This window comes from Sardina pilchardus, chromosome 2, assembly GCF_963854185.1.
Source record: "Sardina pilchardus chromosome 2, fSarPil1.1, whole genome shotgun sequence".
Lineage (NCBI taxonomy): Eukaryota > Metazoa > Chordata > Actinopteri > Clupeiformes > Clupeidae > Sardina > Sardina pilchardus.
The window spans coordinates 3358967-3381072 of NC_084995.1; the positions used below are offsets into that span (position 1 = coordinate 3358967).

The 22106-nt window shown below is 43.4% G+C and overlaps 1 protein-coding gene across 1 annotated transcript; it reads left to right on the plus strand.

Moving 5' to 3' along the window:
• The first annotated feature begins 2486 nt into the window (after positions 1-2486).
• Positions 2487-20593, plus strand: si:dkey-27h10.2 (uncharacterized). Its single transcript, XM_062516729.1, has 10 exons — positions 2487-2604; positions 4304-4591; positions 8397-8429; positions 8570-8608; positions 8884-8963; positions 9164-9260; positions 9566-9661; positions 11290-11496; positions 11862-11943; positions 20149-20593. Exons 1-9 carry the CDS (start codon positions 2550-2552, stop codon positions 11912-11914), a joined length of 948 nt encoding a protein of 315 aa, XP_062372713.1. The 5' UTR covers positions 2487-2549; the 3' UTR covers positions 11915-11943; positions 20149-20593.
• The last annotated feature ends 1513 nt before the right edge of the window (positions 20594-22106 follow it).

Genomic DNA, 22106 nt, shown 5'->3' on the forward strand with positions numbered 1-22106 from the left:
CAAAGGTGCATGTAGCGAATGTGTGCTGAGATGTGAATGTATGAGTGCAAAAGCAAAGGACACGACGGCAGCTCTCCAAAAGTCCTAAAAGCAGCCCAGCCTCCCTCCAGCAGTGCACAGAGTGTCCTTTATACACCTGTGCGTTAATAGCTTAACGAGAAGGGCTTAGCCACGCCCACGTCAGCAATTACCTGCAAGGAGGGAAAGACACACAAAGAGCATGCAAGCAGGAAGAACGGCCTGCAGTCTGCAGTTTGCAGCCTGCAGCCGTCACACCCCCCACCTTAAAAAATTCGGCCTCCAGTTTAACCCAATAAACATGAAAATGCCAAATTATAATACGCAACATACTCTCGACCAAAGAACGATGTTCTCATAAGCAACCCCATTAAATGTACCTCTCTAAATACTCATTCCCCATTTTACCAAAATTCATCTCACACCAGATTCACCAGCTCCACACTCCAGCAATCGGGATCCTACGAAAGCAAAATTAAGGAGTTGGAAGCAAGTAAGTAGGAGAAGAGACATGGTGGGAAAAGAGAATAAATAACAAGGCAGTTGCAGTAACAGGAGAATCTGGCCCAGTTTTCCACGACTTTAGAGAACAGGACACTCCCCCTTCCAATTGCATACGCTCAATCAACTTAATTGAAACAGTTTCCAAAGCCCTTCTGTCACCATCTATTGTGCGTATTTTATTTTTTTCCATTGCAATTCATTTTTACTTAATTTACTGCAACACCATAAGCTTTTCCAGCACAACCTGATAACTATTTACTTGTTTTGCCATCTCTAGTCATGCTCTGCAATAACCTCCAGCGATTTCTTTTTCTTGCACACACCTAACAACTCCACTGACAGAGTCGCAACAAAATCATCAACCGATGATATGGTCCAGATAATTCCAATTACCAACAAATCCAAATTCACAAATACCAACGAATCCAAATTTTTAATATCCTATCCACCTTTACCACAGGCCAACAAGATATTACCAAAGCTGCGCAATGATAACTACCAGCAGGCAGCATCCCCGCGTAGGACACAGGTCAATAACTTATAACTCCCCGTCTAAAGTATTCAAAAACCCAAACTAAATTAACTAATCCCCTAACGTCTTCATGTCACTCCCAAGGACTGAGCTCTTTGATACAACCAGATACCGACAGCCAAAGATCAAGCTATTTGCCTAACCTCGAGCAGCGGCGGTGCCTCAGCCCAGGAGTAAGCACAAAAACAACAAAACCACCCTCGGCGACCCTACAACCTAACAGGGGAGACCAAGGAACAAACATTCTCGACCTGTTACCTACGCAGGCACACTTACCCACAGGCCGCAAAAATCCAAAAGCGCTGGGCTGCCACATCGAAAAACATAATCCAAGAGCTGCAAAAATAATCGAATAAACATAACGCATCTCAAATGAGCTACAAAACCCCTGCGATCCTCGTTTGTCCTCCAAAAAACATTCTGTTTGCCAAAGTTCTAGAACACAGCGCAACCCGACATTATTGGCTACAAAAACGCAAGATTTTAAGTGCGCAGGTTTGACGAGCCCCCATGTTACGGCCTGGCTCAAAAGGCCATAACCAAACAAAAGGAGGACAAACCAAACGAGGACCGACATTTAACTTATTTATTAAATAAATAAATAGAAAACAATCTTCGTCAGTAATGAGTATCAGTATGTCAGCAAAGGTGCATGTAGCGAATGTGTGCTGAGATGTGAATGTATGAGTGCAAAAGCAAAGGACACGACGGCAGCTCTCCAAAAGTCCTAAAAGCAGCCCAGCCTCCCTCCAGCAGTGCACAGAGTGTCCTTTATACACCTGTGCGTTAATAGCTTAACGAGAAGGGCTTAGCCACGCCCACGTCAGCAATTACCTGCAAGGAGGGAAAGACACACAAAGAGCATGCAAGCAGGAAGAACGGCCTGCAGTCTGCAGTTTGCAGCCTGCAGCCGTCACACTCAACACTAGAGGGCATACAGCACATATGCAGCACATGTGAAGAGGCCCTATTTTGGCCATTTGCACTGTTCATAATTGTATTTTTGTGAATAGATTATTCCTGTGGATTCATGACTTGCAGACCACATCCACAGAAAGCTATATAGCACACTAGGGAGAAGGAAACAAGCATAAATGATTCTTTTAAAGGTCCTGAGCAAGAAACTTAACCCATAAAGAATACAGAAAGCTGCATACCAAATGCAATCCACACCAAATATGCACTTCTATGTGAATATGTTGATTGACAGATATCCTAATCCAATATCATTGACAATGAGGTTAGAATTAGCTTAAATACTTTATGCAACATACTGTTCCTATGACTTAAAACAGCTGACCATTGTTTTGGAGCACACTGTACTCATTTTAGTCTAGTAGAATTGCTTTGCAATAAGGCAGTGTGTGTAATTTCCTGTCTTGAACAACTTGTCTCTTGACATCCTCTTTTTTGTGGTTTTGACATCGTTCAGAAGATAAAAGGCAGTTAGGTTCTCAGTTTGTCCCTGAGCAGTAGCATTCTCTTCACACCCCAGATGAAAAGCATGGAGAGACTATGGGCCCAATGCGTGTGCCTGCTGCTGCTGCTGGGTATGTGACTACTGTATATTTCTGACATTCTGGCCTGATGTGTGAGACAGTGTGTGTGCATACAGTAGATGTGTTAATGTTGTGTGCTTAAAGTGTTGAGATGAGAGGGCATTCAACTGTGTGAATTTAAATTGTAAACTGACAAAATAAGAACATTTAAGATTAGATTAGAATTATAAAGATTTGAATGTGATGCTTGTTGTATTTGCAGTATTTGAGTTGTATTTGCATCCGTGAATCTAAACTGCATTATGTGATCTCTACTGAAACTTCATTATGGGTTCTTTTCACTTGTCACCATCATGTTACATCTTCTGTTGCAGGTCTAATCCCCCATTCTGATGAATGCTCTTTTTTCTAGAGCTGTATGTGCTTATCATCATAGCTGTATTGGGCTATATAGAGAATAAAGACCATATCACTAGCTACAGTGCACTACAGTATGTAGCGATTGAGGGGATGTTCTGTATACAGCTAGTGTGTGCATTGGTTATGATAGCAGATCATTCATATACATTGCTATTGGTAAACAATATTCACCTAAGGTGCAGTCTTTCATTATACTCATTGCATCATTAAATTGGAAAAGAACTGAGAAAAATCAGTTGTCAATTAATCAACCCATACATTATACAGCAGCATATTTAGCAGCAACGTATGTAGTTAGTTAATAGTTCTGGTTATATAATAGGTAACACTTTAGTTTAGGGTGTCACTGTTACAGTGTACCTACCTAATTAGGTACAGTGGTACAACCTGTGTAACAACATGTACTATCAGGTACTATCATTGTACTTGCATTATGTATTTGTGGGTACCTACATATAGTTGTTACATTGTAATACTGAGTGCTTTTACAAAACTTTGCCAATTTGCCTACATTTTTCATCAGAGGCAAAGGGCTGACCTGAGACCTGCTGGATAGGGTCAATCTGGTCATGAAAGAATTGATATACAAACCATTCTTAGCTCCAGTCAAGGGGTCATTGTCTTCTGTGTACATGTAACAGCTGTGCTACTATTGTTGCGGGTTTATGTCACTGTATCAAAGAGTAATAAGTGTGTGCCAACACAGTTGATACATGTAACAGCTGCACTAACACCTTTGTTACTCTTTGATACTGTGGAATAAACTTGTTAAGCGTATCAGTTAATTACTTGCATGCACATATGACATGTATGTTGTGTCTTTGATGTCTTGGAACATGTCTGCCATTACCCTATGTAGCACATGTATCAACTGTGTTGGTACACACTAACTCTTTGAAACAGTGGCATAAACCCGTAACAAGGTTGTAGCTGCACAGCTGTTACATGTACAGTACACTGAAGACAATGACCCCTTGACTGGAGCTAAGAATGGTTTGTATATCAATTCTTTCATGACCAGATTTACCAGCATCTCATCATCTATCCAGCAGGTCTCAGGTCAGCCCTTTGCCTCTGATGAAAATTGTAGGCAAATTGGCAAAGTTTTGTAAAAGCATTCAGTATTACAATGTAACAACTATAAGTAGGTACCCACAAATACATAATGCAGGTACAATGATAGTACCTGATAGTACATGTTGTTACACAGGTTGTTCCACTGTACCTAATTAGGTAGGTACAATGTAACAGCGACACCCTAAACTAAAGTGTTACCATATAATATTCTAAAAGCAATGTTTCCTGCTCATGTCACTCCTGTGTTTGACAGGCATGCTGGTCAACATAGAATGTTCTGGAAATCACAGTGCAAACGGTTCGACCACAGACATCACCACAGACTCCAACAGCACCACCACTTTGCCTGGTGCAGTGCCTGGGATCACCACAACCCCACTGCCATCAGGAAACCAGACAGAAAACAGCAGCGCCCCTATCCCTCCCAGCCCTGTGACCCGTGCACCACCCACCAGACCTCCCCACAACACCACCACCGACACTGACCAGAGCAACACCACCAGAGGGGTCACCACGCCAGCTGCACCCACAACCACAAGAGGTCAGTCCCTACAGACACATCTGAAGCACTGATTCTGTACAATATCATAACTTGCAGTACAATGTACAGTAAAGTGTGTACACTGGCAAAGACACTGACAGTGTGATGTTCATCTATTTGATTCATGGTCCATACCTGCTTAGGCATACAGTTGTATGGTAATGATGCTCATACATATACAACCTCAAATGTGAATGTGAATAACCATACAATGTAATGATTTCCAAATCTCCAAGTCATATTTAGTTGCAAAAAAGACACATATCGAAAATGACAAATGTTTACTATTTTTCATGGAAAATATATGTTATTTCTGAATTTGATACCAACAACATGTTTCAAAAAAGTTGGGACGGGGGTAACAAAATGCTGGAAAAGTTGTGTAGTGTTGAAGAAAACAAAAGGAGGAATGTTTCACAACTATCTGCTGCAATCAGACATCTGAAGCCCTCCAACTGCCCCTCTGACTGTCTACCCTCCCGCCTATTCAAAGATGCTACTGTCTTTGACTCAGTTGCCCCCTTCCTCCTCCTGCTGGTCAACAGCATCCTGTCATCTGGCTGTGTCCCAGGTGCCTTCAAGCATGCTGTGGTGCAGCCATTACTAAAGAAACCAAACCTGGACCCTTCTACTCTCTCAAACTTCAGGCCAATCTCCAAACTACCCTTCCTGTCTAAAGTCCTTGAGCGAGAAGTTTATGTCCAGCTGCAATCTTTTCTTACCAACAGCAACATCTTTGAGAAATTCCAGTCCGGCTTCAGAACAGCCCACAGCACAGAGACTGCTCTCCTGAGAGTGCTAAATGACCTGCTCCTAGCCGCTGACTCAGGTAGCCCTGTGATCCCGGTGCTGCTAGACCTGACAGCAGCCTTTGACACCGTGGATCACGGGATCCTGCTGTCTCGGCTTGAACACTGTGTAGGCATCAAAGACACAGCCCTGAATTTCTTTCAGTCCTATCTGGCTGACAGGAGCTTCTCTGTTCAGCTCGGAGATTGCATCTCTTCTGTTGCCCCCCTCACCTGTGGGGTCCCTCAAGGCTCTATACTAGGTCCCATCTTATTTCTTCTATACATCTTACCCTTAGGGGAAATCCTGGCAAGACACAACATCTCTTACCATTGCTTTGCCGATGACGTCCAGCTGTATCTCCCCCTAAAGGCCAATGGGCAGGCTGCGCTCCATTCACTGCTTGACTGTCTGGCTGACATCAAGGCATGGATGGGTGCATACTTCCTCAACTTAAATGAGAACAAGACAGAGATAATTGTCTTTGGCAAAACCTCTCCGGCATTTTCCACCGATGCCCTGGGCCCTCTCGCCTCCAACATCAGGCCCTCTGTCAGAAATCTGGGGGTGATCTTTGACAGTGCCTTCAAGTTCGAGCAGCAGGTCAGTGCAGTGGTTAGGAAAAGCTTTTTCCACCTACGAACCCTAGCCATGACCAAAGCCTACCTGCCCCGCAGTGCTCTGGAGAGAGTTATCCATGCATTCATCACTTCACAACTGGACTACTGCAATGCTCTTTACACCGGCATTGACCAATCTCAACTCTGCCGCCCACAGTTAGTGCAGAACTCAGCTGCTCGACTACTCACCTGTACAAAAAAGCGAGAACATATCACCCCGGTCCTTGCATCACTCCACTGGCTACCCATCCGCTACCGCATAGACTTCAAACTCCTACTGACTGTATTCAAATCCCTCCATGGTCTGGCCCCCACTTACCTGTCTGATCTCCTCCATCACCACATCCCCTCCAGAGCACTACGGTCAGCTGACCAGCTGCTACTGGAAGTGCCCAGGACCAGGTTAAAAACAAAGGGGGATAGAGCCTTTGCGGTTGCAGCCCCTAGTCTCTGGAACTGCCTCCCCCTCCACATCCGTGCGGCCCAGTCTGTGCACAGTTTTAAATCCCTGTTAAAAACCCATCTCTTTGCACTTGCTTTTAATTAGGGTTCCCCTTCTTTTAAGCACCTGTTTACAGTGTCCCATGGTTACCTTTTGATATCTCTCCTTCTGTTTTTATTTATTTCATTTTATCTTTTTAACTAAATGTGTGTCTCTTTTTTTACTTACTCTCTGCATATTTGCACTTTACTGTGAAGCACTTTGGTGCGGCTCAGCCGTCTGTAAATCGTGCTATACAAATAAATTTGACATTGACATTGACATTGACAACTAATTAGAGTAACTGGCAACAAGATTGGGTATGGAAAAGATCATCCAAGAGAGGCAGGATCTCTTAGAAGTAAAGATGTGGAATTGTTCATCACTCTGTGTAAACCTGTGTGTGTAAATTATAAAACAATGTAATTTTAATGCTTCTTAACATGAAATTGTGAAGTATTTGGGAAGTTCATCATCTACAGGACATAATGTTATTAAAACATTCAGAGAATCCAGAGAAATCTTTGCAAACAAGAGAAGGAGCTGGGGAAAGTCTGTGGTCTTTTTGACCTCAGATACTGTAGCACCACATTAAAACCAGACCTGTTTCCAGACCTGTCATTGTATGGGCTCAGGAAAACCTCTGATGAGCAGTGTCTACAGTATGTGCACATTTTGATACTCATTTCAAAAACTAGCCAAAATTGTAACAGCCAAAACAGCCATAATGGTATTGACACATGATACAGAAAACACCACTGTCTTATCTGAGCTCAAACTAAAAATGGACCATAATATGGAAAAAAGTTGTGTGGTTAGACCAATCACTAGTATCCAACCATTACAAATTGTTTTGGTCAATTTGAAACCCAACATCTATGACGGTGTGGAGGTGCATTAGTGCCTACAGCATGGGCATCTTGCACATCGGACAATCAATTCAGAATGATACAGTATGGTTTTGAGTAACATATACAGAGGAAGAAGTCAGGTGCTAAAATGGCCTGACTGCAGTCCAGACTGTTAAATTTGGTGCATCATGGAATGAAAAATATGATTAAGAATACCTCATGTTGTTGCGTAACTGGAATCCCACATAAGGCAGGGATGAGACAACATTAAAATTCTAGCAACTGGTTTTCTATGTTTCTAAACATTTACAGAATTGTATTAAATGAAGAGGTGAAGCAGCACAGTGGTAAACATTCCATGTCTTAACTTTTTTGAAGCATATTGCTGACATGAAATAAAAAAAAATATCATGTTTTCTATGAAATAGTAAATTTTCATGTCCTTTTTGCTGCTAAATATGGGTTTACAAGACTTATATTATGACATTCTGGTTTTATTTGCATTTTACATAATGTCCCAACTTTTTCTGATTTGGGGTTGAAGTATTATGTATAATCATGGATCAATCAAATCTGCATGGGCATTCCATTTTCAAAGCTCATTAATGCAAATTACTAGGGACGTAACAATGCACTGTGAATCACCTAAAAATGTATCAAATGTGTGAATATTACAACCGGTTGAGATTAGAAAATGTATCGCGGTGCAATGATTTTGATTTCACTTGTTCAACGTCAGATTGGTGAGAAGATTATTCTAATTCGAAACAACCTCATTAGGGCGCTGGATAAAACACAGTGTGCATTAACTGGGACAAGGTTGTGTTTCTCTCAGTTCACATAAAAGAAGATCTTTCAGACATAATTTGTCTGCAGCTTATTCTGTCAAAAAAATCAATTTAACATCGATTCGTGAATCATACCAAAATAACCAAATCATGAGTTCAGTGTATCAGTACATCCCTACAAATTACACACACTAATAGCTTCTATTAATATGCGACTGGAAAATGTATGTAGTTGGTTTAATTTGTGCATGTGTGTTTGCTGTATCCCAATTTAAGATGCTACCAAGGACACTCACCCAGCGACCACAGGTACAGTATGCCATGTTACAGCACTTTGTATTGATAGTTTTACTGTACGCATCAAGTATATGAGTCTATCACTGTAACAACTGGTAGTCATTACTCAACACCAGAGTGATATAATATGATACAACTTATTTTCTTTGCAGTGGCACCTACCCCACCAGCTCAAGGAAGTAACAAAGCAGGTAAGCTATTCAAAGCAGGTAATCGTGTGACACCCAAATACTGACACTACCTGTAGGCTGCTTTATGCCTAAGCATATAGCTAGACATGTTCATTTATGGATGCTAATGTCAGTAGCCATGAAGTACAGTACTGTACACATAAAATGTATCATGACGTGCAACTCTAACCCCAACACTACACTAAGGTAAGGGTTAACACAAGTGAGAGATGTGTCAATTGTTTTATTCCACAGTCAAATTTTTGAATAATTAACTAAGAGGATTTCCTCCATAGGATATATTGTTTTGATAATCGTCATTGTAGCTGCAATCATCCTTGTGGCATATTGTTGCCTCAAACAGAACAAAACAAGGGTAAGGTCCTACACTTTTTGTTTAGAATTACAGACGAATTAAGAACTCCTTAACCTCCAGAAAATCTCAGAGAGCATTTGACAGAATGTTACACAGCTGACTCTAGATCAAAGGTATTATGTTTTTCTGAAACTTGTAACTGTGTGTTTGTCCAGCAGCAGTGGCTGTTGTTGTGTTGATGTTGTGTCTTTGCCCATCAGAGATACTCTATTGACCTGCGCAATAAGCATGAGGACGCCGTGATCCCCCTCAGCACAGTGGAGGCTGACGCCGTGTTTGATGCTACGCCCGATAAAGGTACTCCTTGTGTCGGCCTAGTCATAGATGAAATGGTTAACTTCAGTCATTTGTGTAAAGTATAGGCCTATATTTTTGCATGACACCTCTTTTGTATGGCCTACTGTGTCCCTCCTGTTTAACGCTGCATCAATGGTCCCTCTAAATTCTTCAGCCATCATTATGCCATGAAGATAGATCACTTCAGCTACAGCTACATTTTCTAAGTCATAATTAAAGAACACAATTGCTGAGAATTCGCTTGGCTTCACAGGACTTTTCCCATCCTGTAATGAATTGATGTGTTTCTCTGCATTTCCCTGTAGAGATGGGGACCTTCACTGCCCAAGAGGCAGCTGTGGCCTCTCCAGAGACGGCTGCCCAGGCTCCTGAGCCTGCAGGGGAACCAGAGCCTGTCCAGGGTAAGACTCTCCACACACAACAGCTCCCAGAGGCCACATACAGCTACATTCATTTGCCTTTCTAAGGCACTACCCCAAATGACTAAAGAAAATTGATGTGTTTACCACCATGTCTATTTCAATAATAAGTTCTTCAATTTGTTGTGTACTGTACTTGTACAGTGTTGCATTTGATCACTACTAGTCATTCTATCATAGTCAATGCAATAAACAGATAAAAAATAGGGAAGAAACACATGAATACATGAAAATGTTCATATTTCATATATCAAACAATATTCCATATTTCATATATCATGAACTCTTGCAGAAAGTTGTGATATTATGTAGATTTGTGCTCACGGCTCAAAAGCTAAGATGGAAGGAGATTCAAATGATAATTTCCTTCCCTTTTTCATTAATACATTTTCAAGTACCGAAAGAAGTTTATTTTTGCTTTACATTTCTCTACATCCCTATTCTAGAATAATAGCACTGAGGTGCAAATTAGAATGTTGGGGGCCCAATGTCAAAAAAGAGGTTGACTCCATTATAATACACTTTGTTTCAACCTCATATCCATTTTGAAATGGCCATAATGTTTTACTTCCTTCCCATTAATACATGACGCACTTGCGATACTTTGGCATACTGTCATCATCTCTGAGACATCTGTCAAACGCAATGCATAATTCATCAGTTGCTGTGGAACCTGAAACTATCACTGTCAAATTAAACTGGAGGTCTGAGGTTTTTCAAAGAAAGCTTCACACTAATTCAGCAGCACAACCCACAAGCTCACAAACTGAACACCGCTCCTTTTGCATGCAGTACAGTAGATGACCACTGGAGGGGATCACCCATCAGGGAGGAGACAGGACAGGCGCAATGAGTCCCGATATGATATTAAGCTTGTTAACTCTATGCTGTTCAGTCTACTATATGAAGACATTGGTGTCCAAACCATGAAGCAAAACATTTGTATATGCCTTTCAGCACACTTCCTGACTGAGACAGACTCACCAGACGAGCCCTCCCTCTTCCCTGCTATCATACACATGCATCAGCCGTGTCTAAACACCAAGGCCTGCTAGCTAGCTATACATTAGCACTAATGAGAGATCCCAGGCATCTGAGGATAGCCCATTAATGTAATGAGTGTGGGCTGGGTGTAGAGGAGCACGCTAGCGTGCTGGTGTGTTCAAGCACATAGCTCAGACACAGCAGAGGGGGTGGATGTGTCTGGAGGGGCCCCTCTGCTCTCCTCACCTCCTCTTCTCGTAACATGTCTGTGGCCGCCCCAAGGCCATGAGGAAAGCACAGGTTTCCCACCAGCTCCAGGTGTGGCAGGCCCATAACCACTCATCTCAATGGTCTGCCTCTGGGAGTGTGTGAATGTGAGAAAGGGGTCATGAAAGAGAAAACACTTCACTTTTACTAGGCCAGAACTAGATTGAGGGAGAAATGCAGCTGTCGGAAATCCTCTGGGCTTTAATCATGCGACTAATGACAACACCTACCAGTAAAAACTAAATTCTAACAGTACTGACATAACTGGAAGACAGTGGTACCATACTGTGCTTCTAAACAATATGTTTACATTTTTTGATTCAGCAGTGGTTAAATGGCCATTGTGTTTCTCCCTCCAGGGGAGCCCGTGGCGGGAGAGAAGACGGTCACTGACGCCAAAGTGTCCGGCTCCCAGGAGGCACTGATAGTTGAGCAGAAGCCTGAGAAGATGGAGGTGGTGGATCTCACTGAAGGAGAGCCCACCGTCTCCAACAAAACCTCTGTGGAGTCCCTGGAGGACCAGCTCAATGACAACAACAGCAACAGCTACGGCACCAGGGCTAATGGTCAGTGCAGTCTTCAGATTATTCCCAGTGATAGTGAGGCAGTATGGACCACTACAACCACACATGTATCTCATGGACTATGTAGCTAACGTGTTGTAGAAGAGCTACAGGCCAGCTCCCGGGACTCTGTTGCGTGGCCTTAACTCTGTAAAGGTCATGGGTCAAACGGAAAACTCAAATACATTTACAATTCATGCCTTTCAGGTGTCTTAGTCTGAGCTAAATGAGCACCTCATGTGTAACTGAAGTCTGCTAGAGAAATCGTACTTGTATTGAATATGCAATATAAATTCCCTATGCTATACACTATGTCTATTTCTCATTACATCTCCTTTTCTCTTTCCAACCCTCTTCTTGTGCTGTAGGGATCGTTTTTAAGGGCAGTGTTTATGAGATCCCTCAGAGCGACCCATTTTAGGAAATGCTGGCCTCCAGATCCTGACCACAGTAAGTCTAAACTTCCCCTTCCCCAACCACTGCAGCGTCCTCCCAGCCCAGCAGATCTCCTGGGGTCATCAAGGTGCTGTGTTACGGCTCCTCACTTACGTTCGTATAAATAGGCGCTCATAACGGCGCATCCTCTGATATTACTGCATATTAACATGTGGTTAGCCAGTATACATGGCACTTGGCCACATCAATCTCCCTGCAGGAGATTCAACATCATCTCCTATCCCACACAGTAGCTATATGGATTTTCGCTGAAGCATAGTTTTGTGGTGTGAAAATAGAACTGCAAGGTCAGACTCCTGAACTTCATTTACCGCCATAAAAGAAAGAGGGGTGAGGAAATGGGTCATTTTATGGTAAAGGAGTGGAAAATGAACCAGTGCACATACAGTAGAGGGAAAAAGAGGAAAAAATGAAATAGAATGATTTCCTCTTGTCACCACTCATAGAGCTTTCATGACTGGGGCCTCTCCTCTTGTCATCAGGCACTTGAGGGAGATACCTCGTCTTGGGGTCCTCTCATTCACTGCTGTCTGCCCAGTACCTTTGGCTCACACCTGGGAGCCTCTGAGCAGTGTGGATGGGCCCCCGACCCTCAGGAATTCTGGGTGCCCTAGGCCGCTGAAAAGCTCTGATCCACAGCTATGCGTTAGCTGACAAATGTCTGTGTGTACAAATAGACTGCAATTAAAAAGATGCTAGCAGGAAAGACGACATGTTCCCCATGAGAGACTGCATGTGTCAGCTCTCACACCCCAGGCACACGTACAAGTTTCACTCACAAAGATCCTCAAAAAGAAAAAAAACACAGCACAAACATAACATCAGAGGCTTTTAGAAAAGTGAATGATATGAGAATGTTATATTTCACTGGACACAACCAGTGAACACAACACACAGTAGGCTTTGTGTGAGGCCCTGATGTGGAATTTCCCTACCCAGGCCCTAACCCGCATCTACTGTACCATCCAAACCACTGTCTGTGGTACCACCCCTCTGCCCGCCCCCCCGCCCCCCTTCTGCATGTGTGTGTGTGTGTGTGTGTGTGTGTGTGTGTGTGTGTGTAGTGGAAAGAAAGAGAAATTTGAACCGTGATGACTGTAATGTATGGACAAAAAGAAAGATCAAGGGAAGAATTATGGTGGAGTATTTCTTGAGGCAAAAATATAGGACACCTCATACACACAGGGCTAAACTGTATCTCCAAGAGTCCATCTGGGTTCAGGCAATAATCCCAACCTGTAGTCTATGGGTGACTGAGGCTCCAGGGATTTCAATTTCAATTTCAATTTAATGTCGCTTATAGAGCGCCAATACATTACACATGTCTCAAGGCGCTTTACAGAGTGTTAGACATTCAAAGAGAGCCCATGAGTAACAGGGGCAAGGAAAAACTCCCTAGAATTGGAGATACATATAGGAAGAAACCTCAGACAGATCCACGACTCAAGGGCCCAACCCATCTGCCTTGGGTCAGTTACAGTACAGTCATTTGTAGTTTGAAAGTTACAATGACAATGAAAGTTCAAATAGTCCAGTGTAGGGAATAAATTGTCCATTAGTAATCCATTAGTTATTTCGGAAAGTGATGGGTCGCTGGGATGCGTGGGCCAAAGATTCAGGCAGGGAACCACAGCAGGCGATGGTAGGGCAGTCATAGGGATGGCGAAGGCAGTGGCGATGGTAGGGCAGTCAGAGGGATGTGACTTCAGGTGTGATGAGGGACAGGCACAGAGATGGTTGATGGCTGGTAATGGTTTACCTCACAGGTGAGGTATAGGGGAAAGGGAAGAGAAATAGAGTGTGTTAGTATTACTGTAAGTCATGATGGTTGGTATTAATAAGTATATCAATGGTGATATAAATGGTTATACTATAGAGGGTTTACAAAACGCTTTTACACACCTCTTTTGTGGGGACAGGTGCGTAGGAATAGGTTACCCAGTTAAACCCGAAGAGAGAATCCCGCACATCGTCCACCACGCATGCAAACATCCACCCACCCACCACGCACGCAACAACCACCCACCCACAATGCCCCCCCCAATGCCCCCCCCCCAGGCGAACCCACACACCACCCCTGAACCGCGCGTCGGAGCAGCATGGCCGAGCATGGCCAGCCAGAGTCCGCCCACAGGCGGCGCCACCCATCCGCAGACAACCCCCCACCACCATCCGCGAGCAGAGAGAACGGGGCCCGCGCCAGCCCCACCCCAACTACAACACCGCGCGAACACACACCAACGGCCCGACCAGGACACACAATCTGATCCGCCCCGCCGTCCAGGCCCCCCGGAAGCAGCGCCCCCAGAGCAAAAGTCCAGAATGCTTCATGTCTTTGGACGTGTCATCATAGCCCTCCCCTCCGCCATCCACTCCCAGCATTCCCAGGGATGACCTATGGCTTCTGCTAGCATACTGTACTTTCCACAGTGCTGGCAGTGTATGGAACAGACAGAAAGCAGCATAAAGCATCTCACAGTAGAGACTTTGGTGTGGAACTTTCCACAGAGTTCTCAGAGAGCTTCGGGAATTATACTGTAGTTATTGATGTCCATATGGACGGTCATTTAACTTTAACCTGAGCAGCAGGGAAGCTCTGACTATGTTTGTGTTCACATCACAATGATCTACACTTCATCTGGCTCATTTGAGGGTTTACTTACTCCATATACCACAGACTGTAGTGTTGGGTTGAAAGTAAATCAGAAATGCTGTGTTGTATGTGTGCTGTACACAAAGGAATTGTCCCTGCAGTCGATTGATGCAAGTCGCTTTGCACAAAAGTGGTAGCTAAATACATAAATACTTAGATCTTAGATCCATTCTCAACAACATTATTGAATTCATAATTTGATACAAACAAATGTTACAGTTCACTTTGTATGTAAATGGAATATTAATATCACACTCACCTGCTCTCCAGTCTGCTGTTCAAATGTTTAAGAGCGTTCCGTTACACTTACTGTACTCATGAAATACTGTGTCTCATACATATACAGTATACACGGATTCTCTTACATTACGTTCTGTTGTGGGGTTGCTGTACTTACTGTAGGCCCCAGGACCTGATTTTTCAAATGACTTATATGACCCAGAATCTGTTGATAAGATGTGGTTACGAATGTGGTTTTCTGTTAGACACTGACGTCTTTATTTAATTCACTCACATGCAAGTGTATTGCCTTGCAATGTCCAGAAATGAGCAATGTATCTGAGAGAAGAGTGGCGGCTGAGGCAATGAGCCAGAGATGAGGAGAGAGATAAGATGTGAGGAGGGCCGGCGGGGAAGCAGGAGAGACGGCTCTCCTGAAGTGCACCTGGTTGTGGCGCTGCATTAGCGCTGAGCTGGAGGGATGAACTTGAGAGTGCCGGCCCTCCCCTTCCTCTTTCTCAGCGTGCATGCAGGGGAGACAGCAGTGCGGCCCATCAAACAAAGCCCAATCAGCCTGGGGCCGTGCTGCCATTACAGACCATGTCATTTCTCTAATGAGCACTGTCCACTCGTCACGTCCACCAGTAAGTGGAAAACCATTTCCACCCCTGTCCCCCAGCCCTTTAAGTTAGTGGGGAGAGGATGACAGTGTCATAAATACATAGGCAGTAATAACAGACATCCACGCTCAGTCCAGCATACCTGGTGCTGAATAGCCCATGGGGGCGGGGGCATGTGGGGAGCTGGTCATTAAAAAGACCTATATCACACTGACTAATCCAGAGCAGGACACCTCAGGGTTGCTGATGGAGCAACATGTCTGCCCTTACACATAGAGATGCTTACACCTAGAGATGTCCTATAGAGAAAGGCTTTTGTCCTTACACATACAGTAGAGAAAGGCTTTATCATTTTCATCAGCATAACCATATCTCACACCTAAAACTTGACTCTTTGACACGTTTGGCAGTTCCTGGAAAATGTAAAGTAACGCTTGTGCAACATCCTCTTTTGCCATCTGCCTCATCATTCTAGTCACTTCAGATGAAACATGAAATTGAGACATGAAAGCAGTAGCCGTGTTGCTAATGACAGTGAGTGTGAGTGAGCTTCCTGAGTGCTGAGTGGAGTTTGATGTGGTGTAGTGTGCAGACAGAAGCGGTCATTTCCCCTGGCCCTGGAGGGAGCTTCTGCTCAGAAGCCGGGCTGACACATGCACAGCTGAAGCAGCTGCTATAGCAGCCTTGCAGAGGCCTGCATGTCTACCTGCCACACATGACACACAGAGAAGTGGCTGCACACACTCACACACACTCGCTGGCTATACAGAACCGGGACTGTGCTGTTTGCCATTTGAATACTGTAATAATTACTACAGTTTACAGTAACTGCTGGTGATGTGAATTTAGTTCATGATGGATGATCAGGCAGAGGCACAGGCAGTCCCCATTGAACATTCTCAGGACCTTAGTTGCATCATGAAGAGGAAATATGTTATGAAATCTCTTTCATAACATACAGTATACTGTATTTTAGCTTAGCTCTAGTACAATTCCATCAGTATTTTCACACCCTGTGTTATAGAAAAGAGTATGAGTATATCTACGGGAGTATATCTGTTTTTGGCCATCTTAAGATAATAACGAAGATGATGAGTACTCCTAATCAGAAGACATGCCGCGTGTTGCGAAGTTACAAGTATGTCCACACAACCTGTCAACAGCTTTTCAGAAAGGTGACATTTTATATGCAGAGGAACATCCATCACTGGATACCTTCATTTGCCTCATAAACCTTCTGTCCATTTTGGTTTGCTTCTCTATTTTAGAGGCTGTGTATGAAGATGAAACGCGATAGGCAGAGAGCCATTGATTTATATTCAACCAGTGAGTTGGAAGGCAGAAAGAGTGTCCTTTTCCTCTACAGATTTCCATCCATGCACTTCTCTATCTTATTCTCTCTCATTCTCTCTCTCTCTCTCTCTCTCTCTCTCATTCCCTCTCTCTCTCTCTCTCTCCCAGCTGTCCATCCATTCAGCTTTCTTTTTATACTTCAGCCTTTCCTGGGCATCCTTTGGTCAGAGCGCACATTTAGAACAGCTAAATCTGTAGAAAGAAGTGGCAAGTTTACGCACAGGTCATGTACAGTAGCAATCATTCCTGCACTGCAGATAAACATTGAGCTGACCTTGCTGTGTTTTAGTGTGTGTGTGTGTGTGTGTGTGTGTGTGTGTGTGTGTGTGTGTGTGTGTGTGTGTGTGTACATCACCTCACACCCTCTGTGACCTTCTCATATCCTATGGCTTTTGTGTGCTGCTTTTGCCCTCGTAGTGTGATGAATGATTCAGTATTCTCTGTATGGTTGGCCACATCAAGGGTGGTGGTGTGGTTTATTTAGTGTACAGCTTCTTGGCACAGCACCCATGTGTTCAACTGTTTAAGAAGACTTCCTGTTACAGAAACAGTAACTAGCCATTCCGGTCATGCATCTTGTAATGAGTGAAATATTTGTTTCACATATTTCACTAGTACAGTTAAGACATTAAAGCGACACTTAAGAGTTTTTTGTACCTTAAAATAATGTTTCCAAAATCATTTCAGAGGTTCGTCAACCCGTAACAGGGTGAACGACACTTCTGCATTCACTTTGCGGCCCTCTAACGGCTATAACTGCACTATGTAAGTTTACCAGATCGGGTAACGGATCTGTAGTTCAATGGAATGAGACCATTCCACCAAAAACCCCTACAAATTTGACTTGCTTCAATGTTGCAATACATCATATTTTTTTTATCAAATCATGTGACATACTCTACCTTGTCTGTGGACATTGTCATTTGCTAGAGAAACAAACGAAGCGTGTGTGCGACAGAGGAAAAGTGCTTTAGTGTTGCTTTAAGATAGTCCAAGGGTGGTAGTTTCCTTGTTTTGCATGTACAGTGTGAAAGAAAATGTTGTCATGAAGCAAACACATTTCTTGTGTTATTTATTGAGAAGAGCCTTATTGGTCCGAGGACTGATATCATGGGTTTCATTTTGACACGTTAAGTTAAACTCGTAATACTCTGCAGGGTTACTGTCGATATGGAGGCTCAGTACATACAGTAATTCTGTTAGTCATTCAGATCAGCCAAGTAGCTCAAATGACAGCACTATGTCATTAATGTCCTGTACTCCATGCACCTATTATATGCAGTCTTGGTCTAAACTAGAAGGATGCCATTAAACCTGTGTCTACACGAGTCTATGCTCAAACTAAAGGGTATTGTATTTATTGTTGTAATTCCTTGACCCCAAGAGATCTGTCTTGGTTGGAGCTGAGAGAGAAGCCAAAGGTCAAGTCAGCCTAATTAAAGGCTCTCCATGAGGGATGAGTTCCTTTCCTCACACACACTCTCACTCACACACATTCCAACTAGTAGCACAAGTCAGTCCCTCCAGAAGCAGCCACAGTATATACTTGTGACTTTTAAATGGACAAAATAGGTTTCTGTCAGGGAGCCTCAGTATGGGGTACCCAAAAAGCCGGCCTTATTTTGTGAATAGAATGCATTCTATGCTATAACAGCCATTAATTTAGCCTACCATGAAACCATGTAGCCTAACACTAAAAAGAATTGTGCAAAAAAGTTTGATGTACGCAGAAAAAAACGGACTTGTGCTGTCACTTTTCTTCTTACTCACATCGTCTCCTCCCTAATCTTCATTATTTCCCACTGATGACTTATTGTGTTTCAGTCCATTGTTTATCATCACGTTTCTCACTCGCCTAGACGGAGGATGTGCAGAATCGATCTAACATGCACAAATCCTTCTTTATCGATAACGTGTTGACTGCCCAGTGCAACACCCAACCAGGGGCCTGTACTACGAAGCGGGGTAACTTGCTTAGCTGGGTAACTTCGAGAGTAAGCCCAGTGTTCCCACTAACAGCTAAAGGATCGGACACTTTTCCCTTTTACTGAGTGCACAGGTGAGGTCAGGCCTGGAGTCGTATGGGTATTCTGACAGCATTGTGTAACTTTTAGCACTACCGTATGTGCAGGCACATAGCAATATTGGTATTCCTAAAAAACACATTCAGTTTTCAAAAAACAGCATGTACAATGTAGCAAACTGATAGGCCTTGATCATCTGGGGACGTATGTACACAACACAATAGCATGTTATTGCTTCTAAGGTTTTATATGCCTGTGATGTCCAGAAACCAACTAACAGGGTGAATTCTGCCTGTGAACAAGTCGACTATTCTAAACTAACACTGAGAGTCATGCCGCAGCAGCACTCTTTCACTATTGCTGCTCCAATTGGGCATTCTTGTGGTGGTCTTGGGCCCGCTGAGCTGCTCTGATCTGGCACGCGCTGACAGATGGACACGTTCACCTGCTGCTATCAGTCCACAGCATCAGCGCTGCATTCCTCAGACTCACACAGGGGCGGCTAACTCCCCTCATCCTCATCCAGACCACCTCACTTCCCCATCTGCACGGGAGGAAGAAGTGTGTGTGTGTGTGTGTGTATTTATGGTTGGACATTTCTATCAAGCACTGCACAGCACAGATACTGACTATGACAGCGCTAGGATACGGAGTTAAGTGTCAGCAGATTTGAAAATTCTGGTGGAAATAGGCAGTTCTGTTTTAAACTAGGTCCTGTTGAGCCAACTTATAGTAAAAATGCATTGTCTAAATTAGCTTGGCATCTCAAACACAGTGTTGGGAGGTTGGAGGTCGTCATATGTTTGATTCCAATTAAGCACAAGCGTAATAATATTTGCCCCACAGAAGGTCATCCACTGAAACATACAGTACATCACTTCAGAAAATACTTAACGCCACTTGTAGATTCTCATACTAGTCTACTTGTACTTTTTCAGACATTGAGTCTTAGTTGGCATTTGGTTGCTCATATATTAAAGGGAGACTAGTAAAGCATCTTCTGTGTCAACTTTAGCAGTTAAAACCATCATGGTGTAGCATAAATCAGCCATATTTAGGGGCATTATGACAGGTTTTCTTTTGCTCAAACAGATGTCATTTGCCCCAAGTTGAAAAGTCATGTCAAAGGGCAGTGAAAGCAGAGGGCAGAGAGAAAGAGAGAGTGGCGAGAGGAGCTCATGCTAGAGGAGCTGTGCATATAGCTATTGCTCTAAATCACCAGGCGTAAAGTCTTCACTGTCATGTGATAAATCCACTTCGCTACGCTGTTGTCTCTATTTCAAAGAGAACATTACTATTGCATTTTCATATTATATGTCTTGTTTTACAGATAGCTGAACTGCTCACCCTGATGAAAAGGATGTTTCCAGGAAATGGACCTCCACCAATTCGGCTCAAATGTACTCTCACACTCTCTCCAAACTCTTTATTTTTGTTTTACTTGTTTCATATGCAAATGACATTCATAGTGATTGAATGTTTTTGCATTTACAGAATTATTGTATTGGTTCATACTAGTATGACGTGTATATATTTCCAAGTATGCTTGCTTTCACTTATCTGGTGTCATTAGTAATCCATGACAGGTGAGGTGTCTGGCTAGTACTTTGAACATCCATCACTGTCATATTCCAGATGAATTTCTTCTGATGTTGTTAAGGTTTTAGATTCTTGCCATTCCTGTGTAAAAACATTGTTAGCTGTTTGTTTTCTCAAAATTACTTTGCACATTCCTGTGTCATTTTGAAAAGAAAGTAAATGTTTCCTATAATTCACATTTTGTCCCTTGATTATTACTTTAACTATTCCAACAATTAACAACCCCTATCATTGACCCCAGCATTTACAAATGGATAAAAATGGTTAATATGGACCAGGAATCCTACCGTTTGGGATGTCACAGATGAAACAAAGCTAGGCCTACTGAATTCTACCAGGCAACTTGCTGTTCACCTCTGGGCTAGACTACAGCACATTTCAGTGAAGCTCTTCAGGCTATCATCACAGTGTGGATTGTCTTTTAGTAAACATATAATCCCCGCTCTTGGCTCAGGGCCTCTGCTATCCACACGGCCCCTGTAGATCCAGGTGCACATGAATACAGGTACACTGAACTCAGTGACACACGCCATCATAGCTGCTAGTTCAACAGAAATGTTGTAGTAATGCAATTTTATAACACATTTCATGCTGGAGCATGCTTTCATTTTATCATACATAAACACTAAACATGTACGTAAGGTTGCTACATTGAGCTGCTAAATTAAGCTTGTTTCTATGGAAATTCAGCTAGATAGGGACAAATAGCAGCGCGACCAAACCCCTGAGCTTAGGGCAGTGAGCAGGTCTTATCTGCTAATAAACTGTCCAAATGCCACAGCGTTGCAGCTTGGGCGGGATGTGGAATGAGGGCGCAACCACAGTCATGGGGGCTCCATGCCAGCGGGGAGAGGGGGCAGGAAAAGCAGCCTGCGTGCCCGCTGTGCTCCTGTGTCAGAGAGGAGGGAGATCTGGCCATCGGCTATTTATACAGGAAGAGTATTTAGGGGAGCGCGTGCTTGAGATGCTGCGATGTGCGAAAGCAAAGAGAAAGGGCCACTCTCCTTCGGGGGGAGCTATTTGTGAAGTAGAGCTAGCAGAGGCGCGCAGCGCAGCGCAACACAGCCCTGTTTGCTTTTTTAGGTGAAGAGATGATGCCAGGCTACTATGGCCTTTAAGGACTTCTCTAAACATGGGAAGAATGACCTCATGTGACATGGCCTGGACAATGTCAGCTTGGTTATTGTGTGTATTATATAAAGACAGGCATAAACTATTAAGCCACAGAACACTACATGACATGGGATGTTCCGCCATGCCACTAGAGATTATGTGAGGCCAATGTCGCTACTCGTCTGATTTCCTCTTTGACAGCTGCAAATTATTTAAGGACTCCTTTCTTGTGCCACACAGTCACACAAAGGCTCATGCATACACACACACACACAATAACACAAAGGTAAAGAAAGCCCTTGGCTCTTCATAGTTAGCCAAATGGGCTTGATGTCCATTATTCAAGCTTTCAGTTGTCATGCATGATCAGTCCTAAGCTTCCCACAGAAACTCAGTCATAATCTCAGGATATCCATGGTGATTACTCTCTCCTGTCCTCACATATTATCCTCACTTATCAAAGGCTACTAATCCCACCCATCGCTCATTTTTCTCCCACATAATGTCTCACAGACGTCAACTGTACTTCCCAAACATTTACTGTAATTTTGCAGATGACCTGGCAAATGTTATTAT